The 25,369-nt window shown below is 43.3% G+C and overlaps 1 protein-coding gene across 1 annotated transcript; it reads right to left on the bottom strand.

Annotated features, from left to right (window-relative positions):
* Nucleotides 1–17: 17 nt before the first annotated feature.
* Nucleotides 18–22,107, bottom strand: LOC139594378 (vitellogenin-2-like). The gene is made up of 34 exons (XM_071436388.1): nucleotides 21,512–22,107; nucleotides 21,185–21,336; nucleotides 19,185–19,436; nucleotides 18,887–19,048; nucleotides 18,626–18,774; nucleotides 18,054–18,204; nucleotides 17,791–17,948; nucleotides 17,545–17,710; nucleotides 16,931–17,056; nucleotides 15,762–15,980; nucleotides 15,137–15,354; nucleotides 14,923–15,020; nucleotides 14,371–14,495; nucleotides 13,673–13,774; nucleotides 12,950–13,069; nucleotides 12,670–12,859; nucleotides 12,234–12,327; nucleotides 11,226–11,411; nucleotides 10,882–11,020; nucleotides 9,892–10,120; nucleotides 9,633–9,808; nucleotides 9,111–9,425; nucleotides 8,782–8,829; nucleotides 8,535–8,621; nucleotides 7,795–8,007; nucleotides 7,560–7,702; nucleotides 6,074–6,212; nucleotides 5,212–5,347; nucleotides 3,808–3,994; nucleotides 2,458–2,549; nucleotides 1,885–1,982; nucleotides 1,646–1,805; nucleotides 402–563; nucleotides 18–277 (listed from the first exon to the last, which is right to left on the bottom strand). The coding sequence occupies exons 1-34, from the start codon at nucleotides 21,600–21,602 to the stop codon at nucleotides 162–164; spliced, it is 5,199 nt and encodes a 1,732-aa protein (XP_071292489.1). The 5' UTR covers nucleotides 21,603–22,107; the 3' UTR covers nucleotides 18–161.
* Between the last annotated feature and the right edge of the window lie 3,262 nt (nucleotides 22,108–25,369).

Here is a 25,369-nt window from a genome sequence, read left to right as displayed (position 1 = left end):
AAGCTCGGCCGGGCGTTCAGAGAGCAGCTGTTTATTGAAAGGTCACCCCGGGGCCGGGTGCCCGGGTTGTTTCCAGGAGATCCCCGGGAGAAGAAGCAGAGCAGAGCGGTCTCCCGGAGGGGACGGGGCTGATCCTCCGGGGCAGCCGGGCTGAGCGGGGCTCAGGCCGGGCACGCCTGCTGCTGGCACGAACACGCCGTGTGAGCGGACACCGAGCTCACGACGTCCTCGGATTTCTGGTCCAGCCGAAGCTGCCCGTCCAGGCTGAGAGCGGAGTCTAGAGGAGAAAGGAGAGCGGGGCTGGTTTTCCATCGGGGTACTCCTGTGTTAGTGCGGTGCACTTCGTGCTTTCCACAGAACCCCGGTGACACAGCGTGGTGTGCACAGCTCGCCAGACTCACCGGCTGGAACGCAGTGGAAGCCCACGGACACGGAAACAGTCTGGGTTGCTGAGCAGCCTTTCACACAGCGAAGGACTGGCTCCACCGAGAAGCATTTTTCTGCTGCCTTCTCAAATGAAAGTGGCTTCTCACTTTTGACAAGTTTGTGCTGCAGTTTACAAGCTACAAAACATTGAACCCTCTTAAAGCATGCACAGAGTTTAGATAAATAGCTACTTAATTTGTAGTACTTAATTTGTAGAACTGGCAAACACCAAGACCAATGGACGAACAGTGTGACATAGCTAAATGAAGCTAATCGGGTTGAAGTGAATCAATTTTTTGTCAAAGGCTCAGGCTGTGAGAAAATGAGGCACATGGAGCACAGTTGCAAGGACAGAGATGGGATCTAGGTGGGACACTGATGTCCAAATCCGAAAAGATACACATGAAAACCTCAGTCAGCTGACACTCAACTTTACTTGAACTCAGACAGCACTTCATTTTGGGGCAGCAGTGGCTCCTAGGCATATCCTCTTCTGTACTGTGAGCAGCATCACACCTGCCTTGCCATGGGCAAGTAGCTTAGTCCTTAAGTCTATGATCCAGCCACCCCGGGGAAGCTTGATCTAAGAAAACATTACAGAAAGGCCAAGATATGCCCAGAGGGTTGTGTTCCACACAAAATGTGTAGTGCACCCTAATGTAACCAACACATTCATGTTTTTATGTAGAGCCTGGATGGCAAGAACAATTAGTCATTCCCAGGCTGAAGTTTTCAGTGTGTTAATCTTCAGCCTGAGGAAATTGAAACAAGTTTTTCCCACCTCAAATGCCCACTAGTTTGATAGTAGGGCGAGATATGATTTTTTAAATCTAAACTAAAAGCCTGGAAATAACAGAATGAAAATAAAGAATGAAACTATTAAAGATGACATAAAATTACTTTTGTCAACAGTCAAACTTCCTCCTTTTCATACTAAGTTATCGACTTAGAGAGTTTTAAGTTGAGCACACAAACTCCAGGTAACTACACAGTGCATAAGATGTTGATATAAAAACCCAACAAAACTAGAACTTGCAGTGAACTACCAAACTCAGGAAAAACGGATTTTGTTTTTCTTCTTTTTGTCTGAGACCACTAATCACAAAAATAGCAAAAAATGAGATGACTGTGCTACAATTAATATAAACCAACTATTCATGTGATTGATTAGTTAATTAGTTGAAGGCAATTATATTAGTATATGTTGGAATCTTAGTACCTCCACTACAGGGGTCTTCTGAGATGATCCAAGAGTGACCAAAACTCACAGCATCTTTAGCTAAATATCCACTGGGTGTTTGATATTCTCTTTCTATCTCAGCATCATATTTTCCACAAATACCACATGTTTTTCCAGCCATCCAGAAAGCAACTTGAATCTTTGTGGAAATACAGAAAAGTTGCATGTAAATGCTTTTCTTCTAAAACTAAACCCACTGAAAGTAACTTAAAAATTACCTCAAGTCTATGCCCATCATAGTATATTTTATCTATGCCATAATCTGGGGCTTTTAGTGTCAGTCCTTTCTTTTCACTGCCGATCAGCATGCTTGCAGCTGCAATAGAAAAGAAAAATGTGATCTTTTCTAAAATGAAGTTACTGTTTTAGGATCCACCCTGAACCCTTTGTTAATTTCCTGGGGACATAATGCACACTTTACAGAATCCCAAAAGAGATGGTGGGAAGTAAAAAGACTACTGCTTCCTGCTCTGGGAAAAGCTGAAGCCACTCACAGGGGTGGCTGTGACAGGGACCATCTAAATTCTCATTCTGTGGGTCTCTGGAATCAGCAAAACATCCCACAGGCCTGCATTTTTGGTCTGTGCAAAGATGCACAGGACCAGCATCTCTTTCTTTGCTCATCTTTCTTGCCACCCACAAGAAAAGCTTGCATGGGGGTATGTTAAAATCTCCTAACTCTTTCTCAAATTAGGATGATCTTTATCTTGTGAGGTGTCTGCAGGATCATGCCCTCTCCTTCTTCAAAAGATCAGAAAAGATTAAACAAAATCTAAAGATGAGTCTCTTACCAGTATTAGATGTGTATGGAAGATCTTTTGGGGCTTGGACACCATTAATCTTCAACTGGATGAGTCCATTGGAAACGTACATGTCAATCTCGCTTTAAATAAAGGAAATTAGTGTAAACAAATGCTTCTTCTCCTTTGCCCTACTCAGCTTATAATTTCCTGTTCTGGCAGAAGGATGCTCATATCATCCTGGCATGAATCACCTTCTACCCTTTAGGGGGCAGGCTGAGGGTCAGTGTGCCAGCAGGAGGGCTCCCAGTGCACCTTCCCCTGGCTGTACCCACCCCTGAGTGGCTGCTATGGCCAGGGCTCAGGCAGGGAGACACCAGCTACAGGAGCCTTGCTGCAGAACAACCTAATTGCTATTACCTTCACATAAATGGAAGTTGCTTTACATTTCAAAGGAAGATTGGGTTCCCTAGGGCAGTTCTCTGACAGCCTGAACAGGGTGTGTATTGTAGTATTTTCTTCAGAGCAGTATTTGCTCTAACAGAAGAAATATGAAGCTCAAGCACATCAAAAGCACATCCATACAATTGCATGAAACAATCAGGAATGATTCAGTGTTGAGGAATGTCTTTATCTACAAAAGATACAGTCTATAAAACAGGCATCCTTGTGTTCTTTCACAAAACAGGTGCAGGGAATACTGGATTCCCTCTGTTTCTCTAACACTATGGCACAGTTAGGCACACATTTTTCAGAAATAAATAATTACTTGTAATGAAACCTTACGGATCAAAGTCTATTTATGTTCTTTGAAGAACACTCACTACAATGATTTTAGTATGCATAATCCCATACAATCTAGGGGTGATTGCTTCAGGCTGAAACAAAGTGTATTTTAAATGAATTTCAAATAGATTAGAACATTATGTACCAACTGAGAGATGTCCTATGAGAAAGCCTCTAATCTGGGCTAAGTAATGCCCTTTTTAGCTATGCCCACTTCTCAACAACCCTGCTGTAATGACTGTGGGTTCTAATTTGTTCTAATTATTAGCTTAGTGTAGAAGGCCAGACTAATGATTACAATAGCTCCTTCTGGATTTATAGTTTATGTGTCTGCCTAATCACTAAGTACTGAAATGAGATGCTTAAGTTCTAACAAATTAATGAAGAATTTGTAGCAGTAAAGTCTTGAGATTACTGTGAACCTAAGATATATTTCAGAAGCACTTTTAAAAGACAAAGTCCCAAATTCCAGTGACACTCCTGGTTATCTTTCCATTGACATCAGTACTTTCTGCATGAGTCAAATGCTAGTGCCAGTCTGCCCTGCCAATTTGATCTTCATTTATAGCATATTCAGCTTGGCATCTATTTTTTATAAAGTTTTTAATTACTTACTGGCTGGCGATTCTGACATTTACTGCTGTAAGGTCAGCAGACCCTTCCAGTCTTTTCACCATCACCAGGAATTTAAGCTCTGGACTACAGTCCTGCACCAAGACATGGTAGCAATTTACAGGCATTGAATAGTTAAATACAACACCGTTGAAGGTTGTGATCTTATTTTGGAAAGCTGTACAATGACCTGAAAAAAAACCCCAGTAAAAAGTAAGCATTTTATAATTTATATGAGACAGCTATTTTATTCTAGTTTTGTAATTAAAGGAAAAAAAAAATCTTCTGATTCTGCATGTTCTGATGTAGAATTGAATTAATTCTGTCAGGTGAAATTTTATATTTGTAGTAATTCAAAAGTAAAACTTTGCCAGTCCCCAGGCAGCAGGACAACACCCCTGGGATTCAGGCATTGTGTGAGATGAATTGTGCTCACAGCTGATGCAACTCTCAGTTTGTGGCATTTGGCTTTTCTAACTTTGTTGCAGTCAAAAGAATTTCACAAGGGTTGATAACAATTCACATATCATTCCACTAGGGAAAGTTTACTGAAATGCAGATACCTTTATGGAGTCATAACCAGGGTTAGAAATAGAAGTTGGGAAGGAAAAAATATCACCCTAACACTTTTCTCTTTTTCACTGTAATGGCATTTTGTTGGAAATCTACCAGCTCTGATTAGAAATTATTTTGTAACAATTGTATTTAATACAGATTAGTTTTGGTGTTTATCTAAGAACTACCATTGAATCATAGAATGGCTTGGGTTAGAAGGAACCTTAAAGATCATTTAATTCCAATCCCCTTGCTATGGACAAAGACACCTTATAAATATGCATGGATATTATCCCACTGATTCCAAGCAAAATGTGACTCCTTATTGCAGGATTACATAAAGCTTTTAATTTTAAAACTTACCCTAAGTAAGTATAATGTGATTAGCTGTTAATACAGAATTAATAAAACAATAATCCCTTCAAACTCCAAGTGCAGGATTTGAAATTAATGAATACACTTTTGGAGCTGTTTTAGCTTCAACATAACAGTGCTAATCAAGCAGAGCATCCCAAATCAGAGGTCACTTAGATGTTCCTCTCACAAATTTTGTATTGTATTTTCTTCACAAACAATTTTTGCAGTGAAGCTGAAATGGGTGCATTTGGGAATGGATGTATCTGAAAGCATTATTTGGCATGGAACTGAATGTTTTATCTTCCTAGTAAGTCTTCATTTCTTTACATCTTTGCAGCCTCACAGATTTTCATAGAGATGCTTTGTTTCTATCTGACATCCAACTGATTTTTAAGTGAATAGATAAGTAAAAAAAAAAATTACATCAGAAGTGTAAATTATGTTTACAAAATTTACAGAGTCAATCAATGGCTGTGCAGATAGTTACTTGCTGACCTTTAAGACTTTCAATGAGTGAAAGTGTTGCTTGGGAAAAGACCTTCCAGCCAGAGGATGGCAATGCAGAGATGGCTGTACCCGGGTGTGAAGGGACTGGCAGGGGCAGACTGATGGCTGTGTCGTAAATTGTGAGCTGAAAATCAGGCAGGAAACAAACATGAATGGGAATGGAAATGCAAAGTACAGTATAGAGATAAGGTAGCATTTTCTTCTAATTTCCAAGAGAACCGTGCTGACTGAAATTAGCATCTGGATTTCTGTCACAGTGAAAAAGAAATCAAGTCCTCTGCCTACAGCATGAAATAGTTGTACAGTGTGACACATCTGCAACCTGTGGAACAGCAGTGCTAGAAATGAATTTGGATAGTCACCAGTTTGCAGCTCTTTGGGTAGCTGTATATCACATCTGCTCTCAGGCTGAACAGTTTGCTCACCTGAGATGCATACCCTCTTTCTGCCTATGCATCAGGTGCTGCTGTTTGGCTGTCCCAACAGCCTGGTTTTTATGTCTTTCCCAGAAAACAGGAAAACCTGTCATCTTTCTTAAGATTTTGGGAGGAGTGGGCTTTTTAATAAGTTATTTTTTAACTTGCTGTCAATCATGATGATTATTTTCTAACCTGTTTATTTCATATGCTTGTAAGCATATGAAATAAGCATAGATGAGAAAGGCAAATACCTTGTAAGATATTTTCATACTAAAACCAACTGTATGAACATAATGTCTTCTGAAGGCAGCTTCTTTAGAGTTTTGATTGTTGGTTGTTTTTTTTTTTTAAATCAGCAGGTTAAAATACCCTTACTCATCCATTTCCTAGGTATTGACTGCTTCAGGATAAAAAATTGTGGAAATTGTTACCTCTGGCAACTTAAAGACAACATCACAGGTTCTTGGGGATGTCAATGCCAAAATCAAGGTTGCCTGGTGAGAGGGACTAAGCTGCTGCCTTTGGGAAAACCCAAGCAAATAAGCAGCTCCTGGAAGAAATGAGTAAAACCTGGGAAAAAAAAAAAAAAAAAAAAGAGGAAGTTATTAAAATGAACTGTCTTTGAAAGAAATTATTATTATTATTTGTTCACATTAAAATACCTCCATAAAGTAATATGCATATATGTTAGTATCAAGGCATGTTTTGCATCAGGGTTTGGTGATACCTGATGTTGTATATTGAAGGAGAGGCAACAAATTTATTTTTTAATTGGTATAAAAGATTTCAAGAGTCTGGGTGGGAGAGTAATATGAGAAGAAAAGTGTGGCAAATTTGTTTTAAACACATTCAGACTTGAAAATAGGCATCAATTACATAAGCCACCAAATACTAATATGCTAAAAATTCTAAATTAGTATTTCACTTTAGTATGTCAGTCATGCAGTGGTAACTTTAGGCAAGGATCCTTTGCCCACTAAGACTGTCAACAATGGAGCTGATGGAGGGATCTCTAGGAATGAGTTTCCAAACAAGCTTGGGGCTCAAATAGAGAAATACAGAAAATATTCCTTTATAAAAAGGCATAGGCTCAGAGCAGAAAAAAAAGGTAAGTTCTGTGGCTTTGCTCCAGGATAGTCAATTGGGTGGTTTAATCTCCTCTAATAAGAGCAGATAACAGCTTTGGGTAATTCAATCTAATGCAAAAAGTTACCTTCTTCAGGACACTTTTAATCAAATCACCTGTATGCCTTTAATGTGAAAACTTGTGTTGTAAGTGTATTTAGTTAACTGAGTTGATGTACATGACTGTATTTTAGTAGCACTGCCAAAAAAATAGGCTTCAATGTGGATCTATATGTTATTGCAGGCAAGTGAATGGAGGGATAGCATGAATGAATGCAACAGGTATTTCATTAAAAAGGAGACATGTGAATGGAACCCAGGATGTACAGTTTTCAGTTTTCTTACATTAAATGTCATAAAATATTTGTTATTTAATGTGCACAAGTTTTATGAGAAGTGTTTGTATCACCTGCTTTAGAAGCCAGAAGCAAGTGCCTGCATTAGGAAATTAGGTAAGAGACTGATTTCATCAGAGACCCATGATCAGGCTTCTGCTCTGAGCCTCCATGAATCAGGAACCATGACAAGAGCAATCTCCTAATTCAGGCACTTTAAATTACAAGTCTGCAATAGATTAGGTGAATCCCATCATCCCAAGTGGTTTTCTTGCATACAAAAATGCAGTAATTATGTTTTGAGGGAATGAATACAGAGAAAGCAAACATTTGCAATCTGATTTTATACAATCCTACTGATTGAAGGTATTTTTTCCAGCTTGGAAATTGCAGAACTGAACCTGCAATTACTTGGAGCACTGACATATATTTTTCAAAGACTAAAGTGAAATCTCACCATCTTGCAGTCGTTCGGATTATTGAAGGCACTTTCAGCCACTCCAGCTTCATCTGCATAGCTGGGTAAGCAGCAAATTGCCCTGTTGCAATCTGAGTAGCAATCTGGTAGTCCTGGCAATTTTTACCCCATTTAAGAGAACCCTAGTAAAGGGAAATAAATAAATTTTTACATAAAACATAGTAAGATCATTATGTTTCATTTATATTTGGGCCGATTGATATTTTCAACTTACTGATACTTTTCGGTAATTTATTACTGAAGCATCAGCACAGAGTTTCCATCTGCTTGGTCCTGTGATGCTTGAACCAAACATCTGTATTCTCCACCTCTTGGGCTGTGTGTCAGTGTATAGGACAAGCTGCAGTCCTGTTGGCTGCTTGTTTCTGTAGATGGCACGAAGAACTGCAGCCAGTATTGGTGGCTTTCTGTCTCCCAGGAATTCAGGCTTTGGTGAGTAGAGAGGAAATAGAGACCAAAGACACAAAGAAGGCATTAGAATTACCATAGTAAAACCACTGGCATGACCTGTGCAAGTAAGACTATGATGGGAATTTTTTTGTAATTTTTTTGGTAATTTCAATGCCTAATGAACAAAAGAGTGGCAGAGTCAACTCCTAAACTTTTACAGAAAGATACATAAGGAAAATATCCCTGAAACCAGTTTCTAATCCAGCAGGTCAGCACTTCTAAAGTGTTCTGATTTTTATAGTGAATTTTTTAATGAGCAAGACAAATGTCATCATATACGGCAATACATTCCAGTTTCATTTAAAATGTAGCCTGTATTAAATGAATATTAAATTACAGTCAGTGATTATCCAATGTGCTCACCTTTATAAAATAAGGAACAGTTCAATTTTTTTCTATATACCTATTATGCTAAATGACTGAAATTTTCCTATCTGTTATAATTATACAAAAACTGGAAATGCAAAGTAAATGTTTGGGTTTCTTGCATATTGAGAAATTAACCTGAGACATGACTCCAGAGAAATCTTCATCACTAGCTGAGGAAGAGGAAGAGCTGATGCTGATGTTCAGGATTTCCCCTCCCGTGTCCTGCAAAAACAAAGAATCACCTTGAAGCAGGTGCCTACCACTGGAAGCTGTGGCAGAATTAATTTATCATATTTTCACTCCCAGGGAACTAGGATCTAATTGCAGCAAAGACAGCAAGACTACTTGTACACACTGCTCCCAGTATATGCAGCAAATGTACCTGTTCATCCGCTGGCTTAAACAAAAGCTGGTAAACAGGTGGGTTTGCCTGTGAAAATAGATAGTATGTAAGACCCAAAAGAAAAAAAAGAACTAGCTTTTGAAAAATGCATTAAAAATTTCAGTTCTGAGTATGAAAAAAAAAAAGTGCAAAATTAAATTTTTTAAACATTTTATAGTGAAAAATTCTGAAATGTCAAAATTCTGGTCTGAAATGCTTCAGAGAACCAGGGTTCCTCTTTCTTTGGTCCACAGTCTATGAGCTCAATTTTCTGATGTACAAAAGCAGTCCCTATAAGAAATATAAAGGGTCCAGACAGAGTGAATTACCTGTTGGTTGGAATATTCCCTGTCCCCACTACAGTGCCTGTCCCCAGAGTGGTCCTCTTGGCTGCTGCTGCTGCTGCATGCTGTGCTGCCAGCAGAGCTCCCACTGCTGCTGCTGCTGCCATGCTCCTTCCCAGACTGCCTTCTTTCATCTTTCCTGTGATGATCTCCAGGCTCTCTGCCATCAGCAGAGGAAGCAGCAGAAGAGGAGGATGAACTGGAGAGGTGGGGTGTGCTGGGCTCTGCCCACAGGCCTGTGTCTTCAGTCTTGTACTCTCGGTTAATCCGTTTTGTGCGGCGCCGTGTCTTATTTGCAGCCTCCAAAAACAGTTGAAAGCATTATGAGTTTATAGCTTGTTCTGTTATGTTTCCCTGGCTGTCAGACAAGATGCTCACCACAAGCTTCCAAGGAAATAGAATTCTTCCCAGCCCAGCTCCTTGCTTTTCCATGCCAGTTTTCCACAATGGAAACCCTTGGCTTCATTATAGGAAATATTTCCCTCCCTGATGTTCAAAGACTCTTACCATGAACACCTCTTCAATGCCTAGAATCTTCTTCAGTTTAGCTTGAATGTCCTCATATGGAGCTGCCTCTCCCTCTTCCTTTGACCCTGAGCTTGATACCCCAATTATTTTTGAAGCTGCTTTGGGTCCTGCTTGAATCTCCAGCTGTATTTTGTCAATGTCAGCATCTGTATGGACTAAAGGCAAAAGCATTCCAGGGTTGTGCTGCCTGAGCATTACCTATAGTGATTGTCAGAAAAACTTGTTATTATGATTTTACCTGGCTTTAAAATTATTTTGGCTTCAAATTCTTCATATAATTCGTGCAGATAGGTATTTCTTAAAGAAGCAGAATTTTGTGATTTAAGGCTGAGACAAGTAGAACATCCCAAACTTTCAAATTTTTTACAGAACCTGCGTGCATAAAATCCTCTTCCTGCATTGTTGTGATGTGTCCCTTCTGGACCTTGCTGGTATCCTTTGGATATCACATTAGGCATGCTGCTTTGCTGCATTAACAAAATAAGCAGATAAAGTCATTTTCCATAAAAAATAAAATTGTCCCAGCTCTTAAAATAATTCCTCCAGTTAATGAAGAGAATGATGACAGTCCTGATTAAAGAAGGAAGCAATGTTTGGAACTAGAGATCCAGGCACTGAAAGCAGTGGGGTTTTCTGCAAAATGCTCTGTGGAAGAGGACATCTCTCCTAGCCACCCTTTCTCAGGCAGTGCTTCACAAACACACTTCCTGTGAGAACCTGCAGGGCTCTTTGCAGGGGCAGTCCCTCTGCATCCATTTCAGACTTCTAGCCCTCCTGCTGGAAGCCAGTGCAGCCTTCCCACACCAGCCTCAGAAGCTGAAGAGCACATGACAGAATGTGGTCCTGCAATCCACTCAGGGTTATCTCAGGATTCGGGAAGAAAAATCTAAATCCTGCCCAAGAACTGTATTTTTCACATTAGTCTGATTCAGGGAAAAAAAAAAAGATATATTGTACAAAGTATGTGAATTTCAGACACCTTCCCATGACTGTAAAGAAAGCAGCCCTGCCTGCATGCAGCGAAGAAAGTGAGTGGACTGTGAAGGATCATGTCACAAACCCATTGCGTTTTAGGCTTGCTTTGGGAAGTATCAGGCCCCTGTTGAGTTTCACTGTCCCTGTGTTTGTGATCTGGTTGGCCAGCTCCCATGGCAGGGGTGCCCAGCCCTTCTGAGGAGCTCTCTGCTCTCTGCCTGTCTGCAGGACAGGTGGCAAGAGGTTTCATTACCTTCCAGCTACCAGGTTTTGATGATCTTTCTGTTGACTCCTGGTCAGAGATACTTGGTATTTCTCCTTTGGGGAAAATCTGGGATTTCTTTTCAGAATCTACTTCTTCCATGTTCCTTGAAATAGCATAAACTTCACTCCTGTGGAGGTGATAAATGGCACACAAATAACGCCTTCTGATTTCACTCTACCCATGTTTCCTGGTGCAAAAAAGACAGTACTAAGCTTTGTGTGACTGCTGAGGTATGGCAGCCCTTAACAAGTAGTTGTATACTTGTGATTCTATAACAAGGAACTCAAAATCAGTAACACAGAACGAGCAAAATGAAAAAAGCTCTTCTGTACCTCGCAGCTGCGAGCTCAACCTCTTGATGGCAGGGAAGGGTTTCAATCTTCAGATTTTTTTCTTTCATATTTATCCTGGCATCAAATTTCATTGTAGTGTTGGCACTGAACTCTGCATGATATTCAAAACCACTCTGAAAGTACTGTGTATTAATCCCCATCATTGCAATCATATGAAAATATGCTCTGAAAGAGTGGAAATAAAAGCAGGCATAATTATATATTAATATGCAAAAATTTACCTTCGAAATGCAAAAGTACATTTTCATGCTGTTCTTTTTATTATAAGACCCACTACTGATGGATGAAGAGATTTATCACAACAGGATAAGAAAAAAGCTAAGATGCCACTGGAAAACGTGGTTTGTCTGAAAAATAAAGCTAACATGGACCTTCTGACTGCATTGTCACTGGTATTGTCATTGTCATTGCTTGAGGACAAGCAACTCCAGAATCTCATAGCTTCAGATTCTGCCTATTTTTATAATATTATCACTACTATTATTATTAGCATCATTGTTACCATTGTCATTATTAGTACTGTTGCTTTTGCAGATCCAGAAGCATTTCCCTTTGCCCCCTGAAATCCTTCTGGTTTATGCCAGGTGATGATGCCATTCTATGCTGAAATTGTAAATAACTTGATACGTAAGATAACGTATTTTCACATCTTAGTACGTTTAGTCATTGAGCAGGTACAAATGTAAGCATATCTAGCAATGGCAGAACAGTACAGTATCCTGTGGGATACTATGCACATTGCTGGATTTGCAGCATTGTAAAGCATCAGGGGATTGTGTTACTTTCTTACAATTTTGCTGCTCTAGATTAGCAGATTTGTCCAAAACCTGGGACAAGTAAGATCCTTGTATATCTACACATAGCTATACATATCTATGTCAGGTATAACTGACATATATCTGTGTCACCACATATCTATGTCAGATATAACTAAAAATATAAATATTAATGCTTGTGTGTGTATGTGAATATGTATGTAATATTTACTTTGGCCTGATGTCAGCATGAATATCCGTCTTCGTTTCCCACAACTGTGAGGGTTTGAAATTGTCAGATACTGGTGGTGATACCTTTACATCCACTGAAAAAGACAGACAGAAATTATATGAACAGAGAAACAATAAATTCTGGGGATAAAATACTTTCAATAAGCATAGTATTTAAGGCAAGGGCAGTGCTTTTACATTTTGAAATAATTTATGTGGTTATTTATTTAAAGGTTGCTAATACCAAACCAGAGCTACACAAATATGTCTCAGGTGAAATATCCTAATTACTTCTCAAATGCTTTGGAGGCAGCTGGTCACTAAGGTTTTGACATTGCTGGGGTATTTTTCAAAATTATAGAAGGATTTAGTTTGAGCAGAGGGATTGGACCCACAGTTACGTGGGGAAGCTGCTCATTTTGCCTTCCCAAGCTCACCATCCGCCGCAGCCTGGGCCACCACGGCCCCGCACAGCCCGAGCTCCAGCGGCAGGCCAGCGATGGTGGGGACGATGTGCCGCATCTCACCCACCAGCACTGGCAGGGTCCATTGCCCTGAAATGCCTCTCTGGACCTCCTCCACCACTTTTTTCACCACTGGCTGCCAGTCTGATGATCCAGTTAGACTCTGGAAACAGAGAAATAGGTTAGGTAAGAGGAGACACGGAAGGGAAATTATTCAGAATTGCAGACAAAAAGTCAGCAGCCTTGTCAGTACCATCATCATCTGTTGAATGGCATCTTTGTCAATGTCAACAAAGGCAATCTCTTGACCCAATACTTTGATGTAAGCAGACACCAGGGGGTCTTCAGGTGGCAGTTCTTTCCATCCCAGAAGCTGTGGTGGAGAGGAGATGGGGAGATGGGGAGACAGGGAAGAAGCAGAAAATATCACTTAAAGTGGAGCAATGTATTAACAAAGAGTAGATCCCATCTGAAGGATGAGAACTGTGGCTCCTTAGCCAAAAAACCCAATGGACATATTACAGGTCTGAACCAATGTGGCCTTTCTTAATTGCATAGCTGATTTCAGAAAGAGTTTCCCCATGTAAGGATGAGGTAAGTGCAAGGTAATTTCTGCTGCTGTAAGTAGTAGGTGACACCCAAGGAGTCATGAAGGAAAGACCTTATTCAATTATCATTTTAAAAGAGAAGAACAACCACTTAGTGTGTTCTAACATACACTTTAAAACATTTTGGCTCCCAGCAGCAGCCTCATCTTTTGTACTATACAATAAGAGCTAGCACATGTTGAGTGAAGAGGTGGCACCTGTTGAGAGAGTAAGTACAATGTAAGTACAGCTTTCCATGACTGAACGGGATGACGGAGACTCCTTTCTTCCAGAAACATCAAAGGGATGGCTCAGTGGGTGGGTGATGCAACCCTGGTGCTGTGAGGAGCTGTCTGATGCAGACAGGTCAGAAAGGTGCCCAGACATACCGATTTACCCAGCTCCTTCAGGGTCTTGTACGTGTCATACTCAGCGAAGGGAATGTTCTGCTTCCTTATCAGCTTGGTGAGGCCTTGTGACCGGAAACCCACCTGTAGGAAAGAGTCAGGCAGCACAGCCCAAGTACAAGAGAGAGCTTGTGCCTGGGATTAACTCACTGAGGCCACATGAAATACTTGTTTCATGAAGCCATTGCATTATAAGGACATGTGTACCTGGTAGATGGCTGCAGGCTATGGCTGCAGATGCTGAGGACGTGCTGAGCCAGCCAGCCTTCAATTAGTCAGCAGGGATAATTTTAGGGTAGGGCAGAGCTCAGCCCAGGCTGCAAAGCTTGCTCAAGAGTTGTGTGAATTCCTGCATGCTGTTACATGGAGCTTTGTGCTGCCCTGGCTGTACTGCTGGCTGAAATTTAATTTCCCTGTACTTATGCAAAGTACCCTGGATCCCACGTGACTTTAGGTGGGCAGATGGATGTTCTGCTGTGTAAGCTTTCCTCCTCTCCTAGACTTACATGCCTATACTGGATGTGTTCATTGATGAATGTATGTGTCAAGAAGCCCAAATAAAAGAAGTAAAATCATAATCATTATCTAAATTTTCCCTTCCACGTCCGCCCTCACAGCCAGAAATGGAGTTAAACACTACATCACAGTCCAAAAGCTGGCTGCCTTAATGCAATACTTACCTCGATAATATCCATTGCAGTGTTTGCATAATAGCCTCTTACTTTTGTGATTATGTCAGATGGAAACATGGTGCTGGGACTGTTCATTAGATAGACCCTCCAAATGGCACCAGCCTGATACTGGACTGTCACAGGAATAAAAAAGCAGCAGGAATTAGGGTCTCCAAGGTGTCTGGTGCACATAAACCACCTCAGCTTATGTGCTGAGGGGTCAAGATCACAAGGGGTTCTGTCAGGGTTTAGTCCCATAGGTCCTCAAGCTTGCAGCCTCAAGAGGAGGACTTTATTCTAGGACAAAGTCAACACAACCCCAGGGACTGAAGAAGGAGGCCTAGATCCATGTGCAAGCACCACTTTCCCCAGCAGATACCAGAGATTTGGATTTGGAAGAGTCTCAGGAAATTTTGCATGTTAGGAAGTTCTTCTGCTTTTTCTATTTCAAGAGTGCACTAAATTCACAGTTCATTACTGGATTTTGGATGAAAATCACAGAACAAAATAGAGGCATTTGGCTGCCTAAGCTGAGGAAGTGCACAGGGCAGCTCTACTCACAGGAATAGTCGCTGATCTGAATGACCTTGCTGTAGCGATAGCTCAGCCTGTCAAGTCTGGGGCCCAGGAGTTTAATGGCAATGTTGCAAGCAGCAGATCTGAGTAATAGAATTAAAATCATATGAAGACAGTCAACTGTGACCAAATTCTTAGAAAACTGCATGGAAAAAAAATCTCAGTTTTCTACTAAAAATATACTTCTTCCTCTACTTACAGTTTATGGAGCTGTGGGATCCTGCCTGCTGCCAAAGTCTTCATGTGTGAATATGCAAAACTGGCTACTTGCAGGCTGGGCTCTGTCAGCAGCGAGGTGGCCAGAGCTGTTACTGTTGGAAGAGCAGGCTTGGTTTCGAAGAGAACGACACAAGCCACCATTCGGACGTTGGGGGCAAGCGTGCTGTCCATAAACACCTGGAGGGTGAGCTCCCTTACCTGCAGGAGGGAGAGAGAACCTCTGAGAGGCCCATAACTTCCTGGTGAGCAGTGCTTCCAGAGCAGTGCACATGTGCTCTGCAGTGGATGAAGAACAGAACCCTAAACCAGAGATGTGGCCATGGGAGCTGTCACTGAAAATGAAGATATTGCTGGGTGCACAGTGAGCAGGGCTGGGAGAAACAGCCATTAGGCTGAGCATTACAGGGACTACAGCACTCTTTCCCAGGGTATCAGCAAGGATGGGATGATGTCAGGAGTTTGCAGCATGGGCAAGAGGAAGACCAGTAACTGAGAAGCCTGTGCAGAGCTGCTAACATTACCTGATGGCTTTGTTATTCCTGAATCACTAAGCAAACCCAATCCATACCCTTTAAGACATTTGTTTAAATAATAATTGCAGTTACTTTTGCAGGGTCTTTTCTTGCAATTTTCCTTAAAGCCAACACAGCATCAACATGAATTCTGTTTGGTAATGAAGCTGCAGCTGCAGAAAACGTTGGCAAAAACTTCAGGATGCGTTTGATACTGGCTGGCTCTCCTGCATTGCCCATGGCTTTCAGGGCCAAGGACATGTCTTTGGCATCACCTTTGCTGGTGGCTTCAGAAGCAAGGTCGTGGAGTGGCTGAAAGGAAGCAGACACTGTTAATCTCACCAGGTAATGATAAATGATCTTGTAGTAGTGCATAAAAATGTGCACTGCCATAGCAAGCAAAACAATTACTGCTGCAAATCCCAGAACTGAGCTCTTCAGACTTTTCTCCCATCATTATCAGGATGCCAAACATGGACCATACAAATAAACTTGGTTTTCTCCTTGCACAGTGTTGTAGTTGATTTTGAGTTGAGCCTGAGCCTGAGTGTAGGAGACAATCCCAGGTGGGTGCCTGCACCAAAGAGTCTGTTGCAAGTCCAAAGGCAGTGCTGAGCTGATGCCACCCCTGCCAAATTGCACTTGCATTTTTCACTTCCTACAATAATTTCAAGTTTACTTGAACAGTTCTGCAGTTCTGAGAAGCGGAATTACCATTCTGGTGGCCTGGCTTTATTTCACTTTATTTTGGAAGATTTAAACACATGTCAAACACAGCAAGGCTTTCTCAGTGCTGTGGTCCTGCTGAGCAAGGAGCTGGGGCTGCACAGTCCAAGAACAATGTCCTGAATTTTTCTGCAATTGTGTAGCAGGGCTTCTTTGGAAGCCCTAACCTATGACATACCTAGAGCTTTGCTTATATTCACACTTTACTGTCTTTTTAAGTACACTCTACTTCATGTCAAAGTAGAATCATAGAATCATAATTATTTTGCTTTAATCTGAGTTTTGTCAGAACTTAACTCAGTTTCAGGCTGGTTACAGGATCCATTATCCCAATGGGCTTCCAGTATTACATTTGAAATTCTGAACTCTTCCAGCCTGATCTTTCAAAGGCATCAGCTCAGTGTTTCATTCTGTCTTTGCATCGCTGAGTGGGGCATGCAAATAGTGTTACCTAATTGCCAGCATTGTGAGAGCTAAATTAAAGGTACTTTTAAAATTTTTTCACCTTTTATGAGTAAGAAATGAGAGTTGCATACCTGAAGAAGTTCATTTGGACACAGTAAAGCGTGAGCACAGTATTTATTCACCATGCTACCATATCCTAGGTAAACAATCATCCTATGCATCAGTACCTTCTGGATTTCGGGGCAGGTCAGAAAACTCTGCAGAAGGGAGAAGTATCATTTTTTACTGTTTCTAGTAATTAGAGCTGTATTTATCAATAAATGCATGTGAGAAATATATAAAATTGATTTGTGCTGTTTCTAAATAATTTCAGGAATTAAATAAAATACTAGACATTCAGCTACAAGAAAATGAAGTAGATTTGCCCCAGTTATGCTGTATGCTCTTTAGATGCTGATTACATATTCTTTTCTTGAGTTTGTCTTTTTTCTTTTTAAGTTCTGATTTGGCAAAAAGAATCAACAGCAGTTTTCTTATAGTTTGTGGGGTTTAATACAAAATATAATTACCAACTTTTGGCAACAAGTGTTTGGGAATATTTTCTGAAACATTTTCCATTTTTGTTAATACATTGCATTTTACAAGTTTAGATGGAAATATGTTGTATCTTTTGCTTATAATCCTATGAATTCACCTTTAAAAAGGAGTGAGAGGGAAAACAAAAGGACGAATGATCTGTACTCACTGAGGCAATTTCCAGGGTCTTTTTGTTTGGTGTAACAAAATGGAAGGCGAGAGGGAGAGTCACTGCTGCTTCCCAGATGTTCAGCTTCTTGTCATGGATTTTTTGCTTCAGGAATCTGAACGTGTCAGTAGCTCCAGCAGCACAGATGGCACTCAGGAACCAGGGCCTGCCAGGAAAAGGAGCACTCATCATCCTCACTGCCCAGCGTGCCTCTGGTCAGGATCCCTGGCTGAAGGCCATAGTTACCTGTAAGGGAGTTCATTGACAAACTGCAGCCACAAAGACTCAATTTGATCAAGGGTTGCTACACGAAAAAGCTGGATCATTTGTAAGAACTTGGCTGAAGCTTCTTTGGTGGCTCCTTTCTCGTTATTCTGAACTAATTGCCGCAGCGTCTCTGTTAACTGGGGGAAAAACAGACAGCTAGAAGGATCCACGTCTAAAGTAATTATGTGATGACCTGTTAACCTTATAAATAGTGAAACTGGGTGAAAGGAAGCCTCTAATACCTGTAAATCTGGATTTTTTATCCTTAATAGAGGAATTGGCATCTGGAGTAGCTCTCCTGAGAAATGGTAACGAAGACTCCCCTGTTTTTGCAGCTGAACCGTTGGTTCACTGAGAGGAGGCCTTTTAGTGCCGACCAAGGACAGCTCTTGTCTTCAAGGGAAAGAGGGAAATGCATCAGTAGACAGTAAGCACACTGTGCATGGAGGGCTTGCACAGCATTGGAGCAGATTGAGGGCTACCCAGCAGGACTGCAAAAGGAGGGCACTTCTCTGTTCATCCATGGCTCAGGATTATCTGGAAAAGCCATATGACTGCAAAAGCCTTCATGAGAGCTTGCTAAAGTCTCTGAGAGGTTGGACAGATGTTTTGGGTGGCCTAAACAGTAGAGCACAGGCCAGCTGAAACACCCTGGGCAGCCTGGGCTGGGTATTCCAGGAGCTGTACGGTGTTCTGGCCCTTGGCAGCCACAGGCCAGATGCTTTTGTTATCTCACAAATCAACAGTAAACGTATAACCAGTTTTAAGCATCTCCTCCTGGCTGCAATAATGCAAGGACACGCCCAGTGCCTACCTTGCCTCCACAACTGCTGCCCCGTTGGGTTCATTGAAAGGAGAGATCTGGTACACCTGGTCCGACATAGCGGACGTCAACGATGCCCCACTGTCATCATATCTGATCTTGTAGGTGAATGTCACCGTGCCCTTAATGTTTCTGGCCTTCTAGAAGTGCAAAGAGACCACTCAGAAACAAGAACGGGCTGGTCAGCCCAGAGGAGCCAAAGCCCCACGAGCAGCAGTGCAAGCAGGGCAGTGGTGGCTCCTGCCCTCATACCAGGGCACAGGTGGGGCAGGGCCGCACGTAGGCCATTCCCAGGTTCCTCACTGCTTTGTCCTGGCAGTCTGTCAGGTCCTTGCTTTTGGAAACTGTGGCACGTTTATTCGTGCTGTCGTCCTGGATAACGTATCTGGTTTGGCAGATGCCTTCAATCCCAGCCTGCAAGTATGGGTTAAACACAGTGAATGCTCACTTGAAACAGCAATTAAAAGGTCAAAGAAAATGGTCTGGGAAGTATAACTTACTCTTTAATTTGAAATGAGACAAAAAGCAAAATCAGAATAGAACAACAAACCTCCTGTAGCTCATAGACATTTTGTGTCTTTTTGATGGTTATCTGCAGCATGTTCAGAACTCCTCTCGCTAGGTTAGTGCACAGAACAGGACAGTCCACAGGGGCAAAAATACTCCCAACCCTTCCTTCAGTGTATTCAAACTTAAAGGGCTGGCTGAGACAGGCAGCAATGGTTTCTGAGAGCCTCAAAGATGGAGTGAAGGAGTCAGTGGGCCAGAAGCCATTGTGTTCCTCCAGCTTTGGTGATCGAATCTGTGAGCAAAAATAGGAAAACAATCATACTGTTCACCATCAGATTGAAATAGTGCTATAATACAGAAACTGGACACTCCTCTTCCATGGCAAGACAAAAGTCACTTGTCTAACATTGCAGGAAACAATTTCCAATTTGGACTCCTGTGCTCAGCCTAGGGAGCATCCTTGAAAATGCAAACTTCCATGAAGGATTTCTGCCAGAAAAATAAGATTATGTGAGCAGAATTCAAAAGTTCAGCAAGTCTGATTAAGTTTGCAGGCCGAGTGAAACACCAGCTACTGACAATCAGTACAGGCAGGATACTCACTCCTTTCCCACAGATGACAAGTGAGATGTCCCTTCAGTCCGCAAGGCAGCCAAGCCACTATTGCCCAAGCTGCCTGCCTGAGCACACAGGGACTGTTCTGGCTGCTGCTCCAGGTCCAGCACGTCCCCAAGCACCAAGGGCACGGCACAGCTGATGGGGGAGCAGAGGTGACCGCAGGAGCTCACACCTTTGGAAGTGGCTGACACCCCTGTGAGCTCCTCTGGCTGTAGAGCCTGTGCACAAGTCCTTGACTGCTACCTAGTGGGAAGTGTGTGCCTGCAAGCACAGACCCATCCTGTCCCTCACACACACACACCTCCCACCCTTGTGCATTAAAGTACATGTTCCTGCAGAGGGAAAAGGTGTGGGCTCAGTGCTCTGTTTTATTTTAGGCATTTATAATCGATGCTGCAAGGGTGGCTTGTCTCTTGTCACATTTTCTCAAATTAAATCCTACTCAAGGCTCTTGTCTCAACTCCAGTGAGGTTACACAGAGCCTGCAATTGCAGCCCTGAGTAAAGTTTGACAATAGGTATTCCTTCACACTGTTTCACTAATATATGTGCGGGATTACAGACTGAGAAAACTCCTAGGTGAGTGCTAAGAGCAGCTCCTACAGCTTTTTCTCCATGTGCTGTCTTCTCAGTCCCTAGTCTGTGGCCTTTTGTGCCATGCCAGTATTTTAAACTGTTTGCTTTAATCCTTTTGATGAATAACAATGCTTCTAGATCTGATATTATGATAAACACAGGCATTACCATTAGAATTCTTCACATTTGAATTAATGCCTATGTGAAGAATATCAAAAGGGGGATAATGGAGACAGTTGGGTCTTTCTCATGTGATATCTGAATTCCTGTGCTGAGTTTTTTTAGGCAATGGACCAGGTTAAAAAACATGGACATTTCATTCTAGAATGCTCATGTTCATACCCAAGCTTAGTGCTGCCTTAGTAAAATTATTCTTTAAAGCAGCTGCCAGCCATATTTTGTATGGAGGTGAACCTAAGGTAGCTTTAGTCAGGGGGCTCAGACACTGATGGCAGCTGAGTGGAGCAGCTCCAGCTTCTTCCTGCAGAGGAGCAGGCTGTGAGCAAGCCTGTGGTGCTCTCTGTAGGTCCCTGCCAGTAACCAAAGCATTCTGGATGCAGCTGCAGACCCTTCAGCAGTGCCCCCAGCTCTCCCCATCATAACCTGGTGTGCAGGGTACAGAGCTCAGTGCCCATGTCCACACCTCTGTCCCTGCTGGGGAACCATCACTCCTGAGGGAAACTGCTGGGGCTTGGATGGCCATCTCAGCACTGGGTAGGGCCCATGGCTTTTGTGAGAGCTCTACATCTTTTTGTCACTTATTCTGCCAGCCTGGAGGTATGAAGGAAGCCTCTTTAGCTGCATGATCTCAGTGGGTGGGAGGGCTCCTGTGGCCATGGTGATTTACCTGCAGAAGGTGCTCACTGAGGGACACACGGCTGATCTCCACCTTGCTGGCCAGCCTCAGCCCTGCTGTGGCCAGGCTCCTGTCAGGGAGCCCATGCATAATGATGCTCTCATAGCTGTACAAGTAGGTCTTGCCCATGTGAAAAACAGGCTCTGTTAGGGAAAAAATATAACAGAAACACTTCCATGACTGTTGTGATGTTACTTGAACCAGCCCAGCAAAGAAAGGTGAAGCTGCCACTGCCACAAAACAGGTGCAAGCAGTGCGCAAGGCAAGGCTGTAAGGGAAGGCAGCAAGGGAGCTGCTGCCTGCAGGGGAGCCACTTACCAAGGTCCTGCTTCTGGCCCTCTGTGAGGAAGGAAAGAGAAGTGTTAATGAAAAAAACCCATTTCTGTAGATCCTTTAATGTATAATTCATTAAGTCAGCGTGCTAATGGTTGGCAAACCCCCAGTAATGGGGCTCACCCCACACCCCAGGACACCAAGCCCATGCCAGCCCTGCTCACTAGCTGCTGCTTGCTTGGCTTTTCTCTGCTGCTGACCTTAGCACAGAAATCTAACAGTTTACAGCTGAAGCTACTAAAGGGCTTCAGCAAATGAAGTTGTAAATATCCCTGAAAAGCCCCAAGGAGATGCAATTTGCTCAGGATCACAGTGGCTGTCACAGCTCAGCAGTGATGGTAAAACTTCTACTTACCCACGAGGGCGAGCACCAGGGCCAGGATGAGTCCCTTCATGCTAAAAGTGACTGAAGTACACAGGGGAAAGCCTGTGGCTTTTATAGAAGAATTATTAACAGGCAGAGTGAATTTTGTTGAATTATCAACTTCTTATCAACCACCCAACAAACCCTTTGAGGGAGAGGGGGTTGGGGTCAGGACAATGGATATTTTTGCTGAACCAAAACCATCACAAGTTCTCTTGTTCTCACTTCACCAACTGAATGTCTTGAAAGTAGCTTTAGAAACAACTACCTAAAAGTATTATAACATAGTTAAAGCCAAAATTTATTGTTATGCAAGCAAAACTACTAATTATCCTTACTCCCTGAGAGCACCTGGTGCTATTGCAGTCTGTGCTGACTCTGTCTGGGTTGTCCTGACCTGACCATAAGATACACAGCTTATCTAAGTGATAGTGCCCCAGCAGGATTGTGCAAAACCCCGGGCAGCTCTTCTGTGACACCGTGCCCACCCCTGCCCTGCTGTGAGTGGGACAGGCTGTCAGCACAGAGCTGCTCTCTGGGGACAGGGACTTCACCCAGTGACACAAACCTCCTGTCATTGTCACGAGGGCCATGGCTAAATGCTGCTGACGTGCACGCTTCCCTCACCCACCAGCCCCTTCCACTGGTGTGTTTAGCCACAGAGAGGTGCTGGTGGGGGTTGCCTGGCAAGGGGGACAGGGTGAGGCTGACAGGTGTTACAGATCAAACCTCTTGCTTTAACAAAGGTGGACAACGTGCAGACCACCCCAACTCTTCACATCCCACAACAAGGGAACATCTTCAGCCCATGGTGGAGCCCCCTTCTCTCATCAGCACACATTTTCCCTGTCCCTTTGTAGCCAAACCCACAAATCTCTCTGGCTGCTCTGGGCTCCAGGTTTGGCTTTGTTCCCAAGCTCACCAGTTCCCTGCAGTCAGGTCATGCAGGGCTCCATTAGGAATCAGCACAGGGAGGGCTAAGGCAGCCCAGGGCTGGGGGGCTCACCTTGACACTGTGTGGCCACTGCTTCCCCACCAACCTTCTCCTCTGTGGGTGGGAACAAAGCTGCTGCTGCTGCTGCCCAGCTCACTGTGGGAAGGGGCTGGATTCATTATCTCATCCACAGACCAGTGGCTCCTATCCAAGACAGCTTAGTTTTTGTAATGTTCTTTAGCTGATAGGGTTTTATAATTAGCCTTTGGGATATAATTTATAATGTCTGACAAACAGTGGATTTTCTTCCTAGATCAAAGACCGCATCTGTAGGAAAAAAAAAAAATTTCAAGCATGACAAATCCCTCACCGTGTTTTTACTGACTCTGTATTCAGGTCCTGATTTTTTTAACCCCTTCCCTTGTAAAATTGGCAGCACATGATAGAAAGCCAAGCTATTCACTGGAGAGTTTTGTCATGTCTTTGGAGATTTGGTAAATGTACTTAAGGAGTTGAGTATACAGCTACTGGTATACCAGTATACCTTGAGTATACCAGCTACACTGGTACTCAAGGCTCAAAAGCTATTATGGCATAGCTATAGCAGCTGCACAGGTTTGGGTTTAAAAAAAAAAAAATCCTGCAGGCAGCAAGGACTTAATGTCAGTGGCTACAAGTAGAAAGCTGCTGTGATGGAGATATTAAATGCAACAACATTTGTATTCTCAAAATTATAGCACTATATCACTGAAACATCACACTATAACAGTGACTTCTCAAAATAAAGATCAAACAACATTCCTCAAAATAAGGGTCCTCACTGGCAGCTGTACAGGCTGCACCCAGCTGCAAGGGCAGGGTGTCCTCAAAATCACCAGCACTGCAGAATCTTGTCCCCATCCCACTCCATCCCTCCCTTTGGGCAGCAGATGCTGCATCCCTGGTCATCCCAGCCATGCTGCTACCACAGGGACATCTGTTCTTCTGCTTCAAGGGTCCCCTAAACCGGCTGGCAAGGGCTTTGTCTCTAGTGACTTCTCTATGAAACTGAAACCTCTCCTTTTCTAGGTCACTTCTTCAGTACCTCAAGAACAATTTCAATTCCCAGTCTTTGCCCCCATATTTTAACAGCCATTTTACACTAGTATTACTCAGAAGGATATGACCTGAATTAAAAAGAAGAGAGGAAAAAAAAAACCCCAAACTAAGAAAATTGTGAGGGTGACAAACAGTTTGGCTGAGCCCATTTCCCTTGAGCTGTGGCAGTGGAGAGAGGAGCAGAGGCTGCCTGAGTGCTCTCCATGGGCCCTCATGAGATGGACGCCTACACCCACCTGGCCTGCAGTCCCACAGAGGCTCTGGTTGCCCTGGGTGATGCCCACCCAGGCTCTCCTGCCAGGGCAGTGCTGCTGGGGTTCAGCACACCTGGATGCTGAGGCTGCTGGAAAACAATTCCCCCAAAACTCCGCTCCAGCCTTGGCACGTTGGGAAGAGCCCCATGGGCTGCCCCAACTGGAGCTGGAAGTTTGTGCCAGCATTGCCCACAGGGGCCACATAAAGCCCTGGATTCTGCTGGATTCAGCCTGAGGTTACCTGAAAAGTCTGTGCTTTCCATCACTGCCCTGTGTGAGTTCCAGGCAAGCAGCAAACCACCAGCTCATGGCTTTACTGCTGCTGCCAGCTCCCCAGCATTCTGCAGTGTAGGTTACCATGGCAGCATCTAAACTGCATAGAATGGTATATTTAGACCTTGCACACAGATTTCTTTTGGTACTAAGGACTTTACCTTTCTGAACTGTAAAACTGATATCCAAACAAGAAAACTCAGGTATGTGCATCCATTGTAGGTGCAAAAGCTGCTGGGGAGAGCAAAACAACACAATTTTTACAGAACGTTCTCAAGTGTTTTCAAAATCCCATTCACCCAGTGTGCATACTCAGCCTGCAAACAGAGCCTTAAGGCAAGCAGAAAACACCCTCCAGGTCTGCTGGAATCCTTTGGGCTGCACTGCTCAGGGCAGATGAGCTCATCCTGACCATGCCCACACAGACCCGAGGGTGGCTGCAGCCACGACTCTTGCTGGGCACAGAGGTTGGGGCATCTCCCCCAGAGGTCTGGCTCAGCTTCAGAGCCTTTGGCAGGTGCTGTGCTACATGATTCTTGGTGTGCCCCACCCTGTCCTGCTCCAAGACACCAATTCACCATAGCTTCTGCATGTGGTGCACCAGAAACTTAACTTGTTCTTGGCTCCCTCAGAGCAGCCTTGCCCAGGGACAGAGATTCAGGTTTATTCCCTGAGCCTGCTGCTCCCTGCAGCAGCCCTGGCCCATCCCAGAGCTCTGGCCAAGCACCACAGCTGCAGAGGGTGCAGCATCACACCGAGGTGATCAGGCCCTGCTGCAGGTGCACAGGATCCCAGCACCAGGGAAGGAAGCACTGGGGGAACAAGCAGGAGTAGCAGTACCACAGCTACCCAATCCAATTCCCAGTGTGACCCTGAACAGAGCCCCAGTGCACAGAACTCAAGAAGTCTATGAAAAGGGG

Source organism: Agelaius tricolor, unplaced genomic scaffold, assembly GCF_023055355.1.
Source record: "Agelaius tricolor isolate 1412-34295 unplaced genomic scaffold, bAgeTri1.0.p SCAF_11, whole genome shotgun sequence".
Taxonomy (NCBI): Eukaryota; Metazoa; Chordata; class Aves; order Passeriformes; family Icteridae; genus Agelaius; species Agelaius tricolor.
The sequence above is the reverse complement of the archived record's forward strand: the minus strand, read 5'-3'. Positions and strand labels throughout refer to the sequence as shown.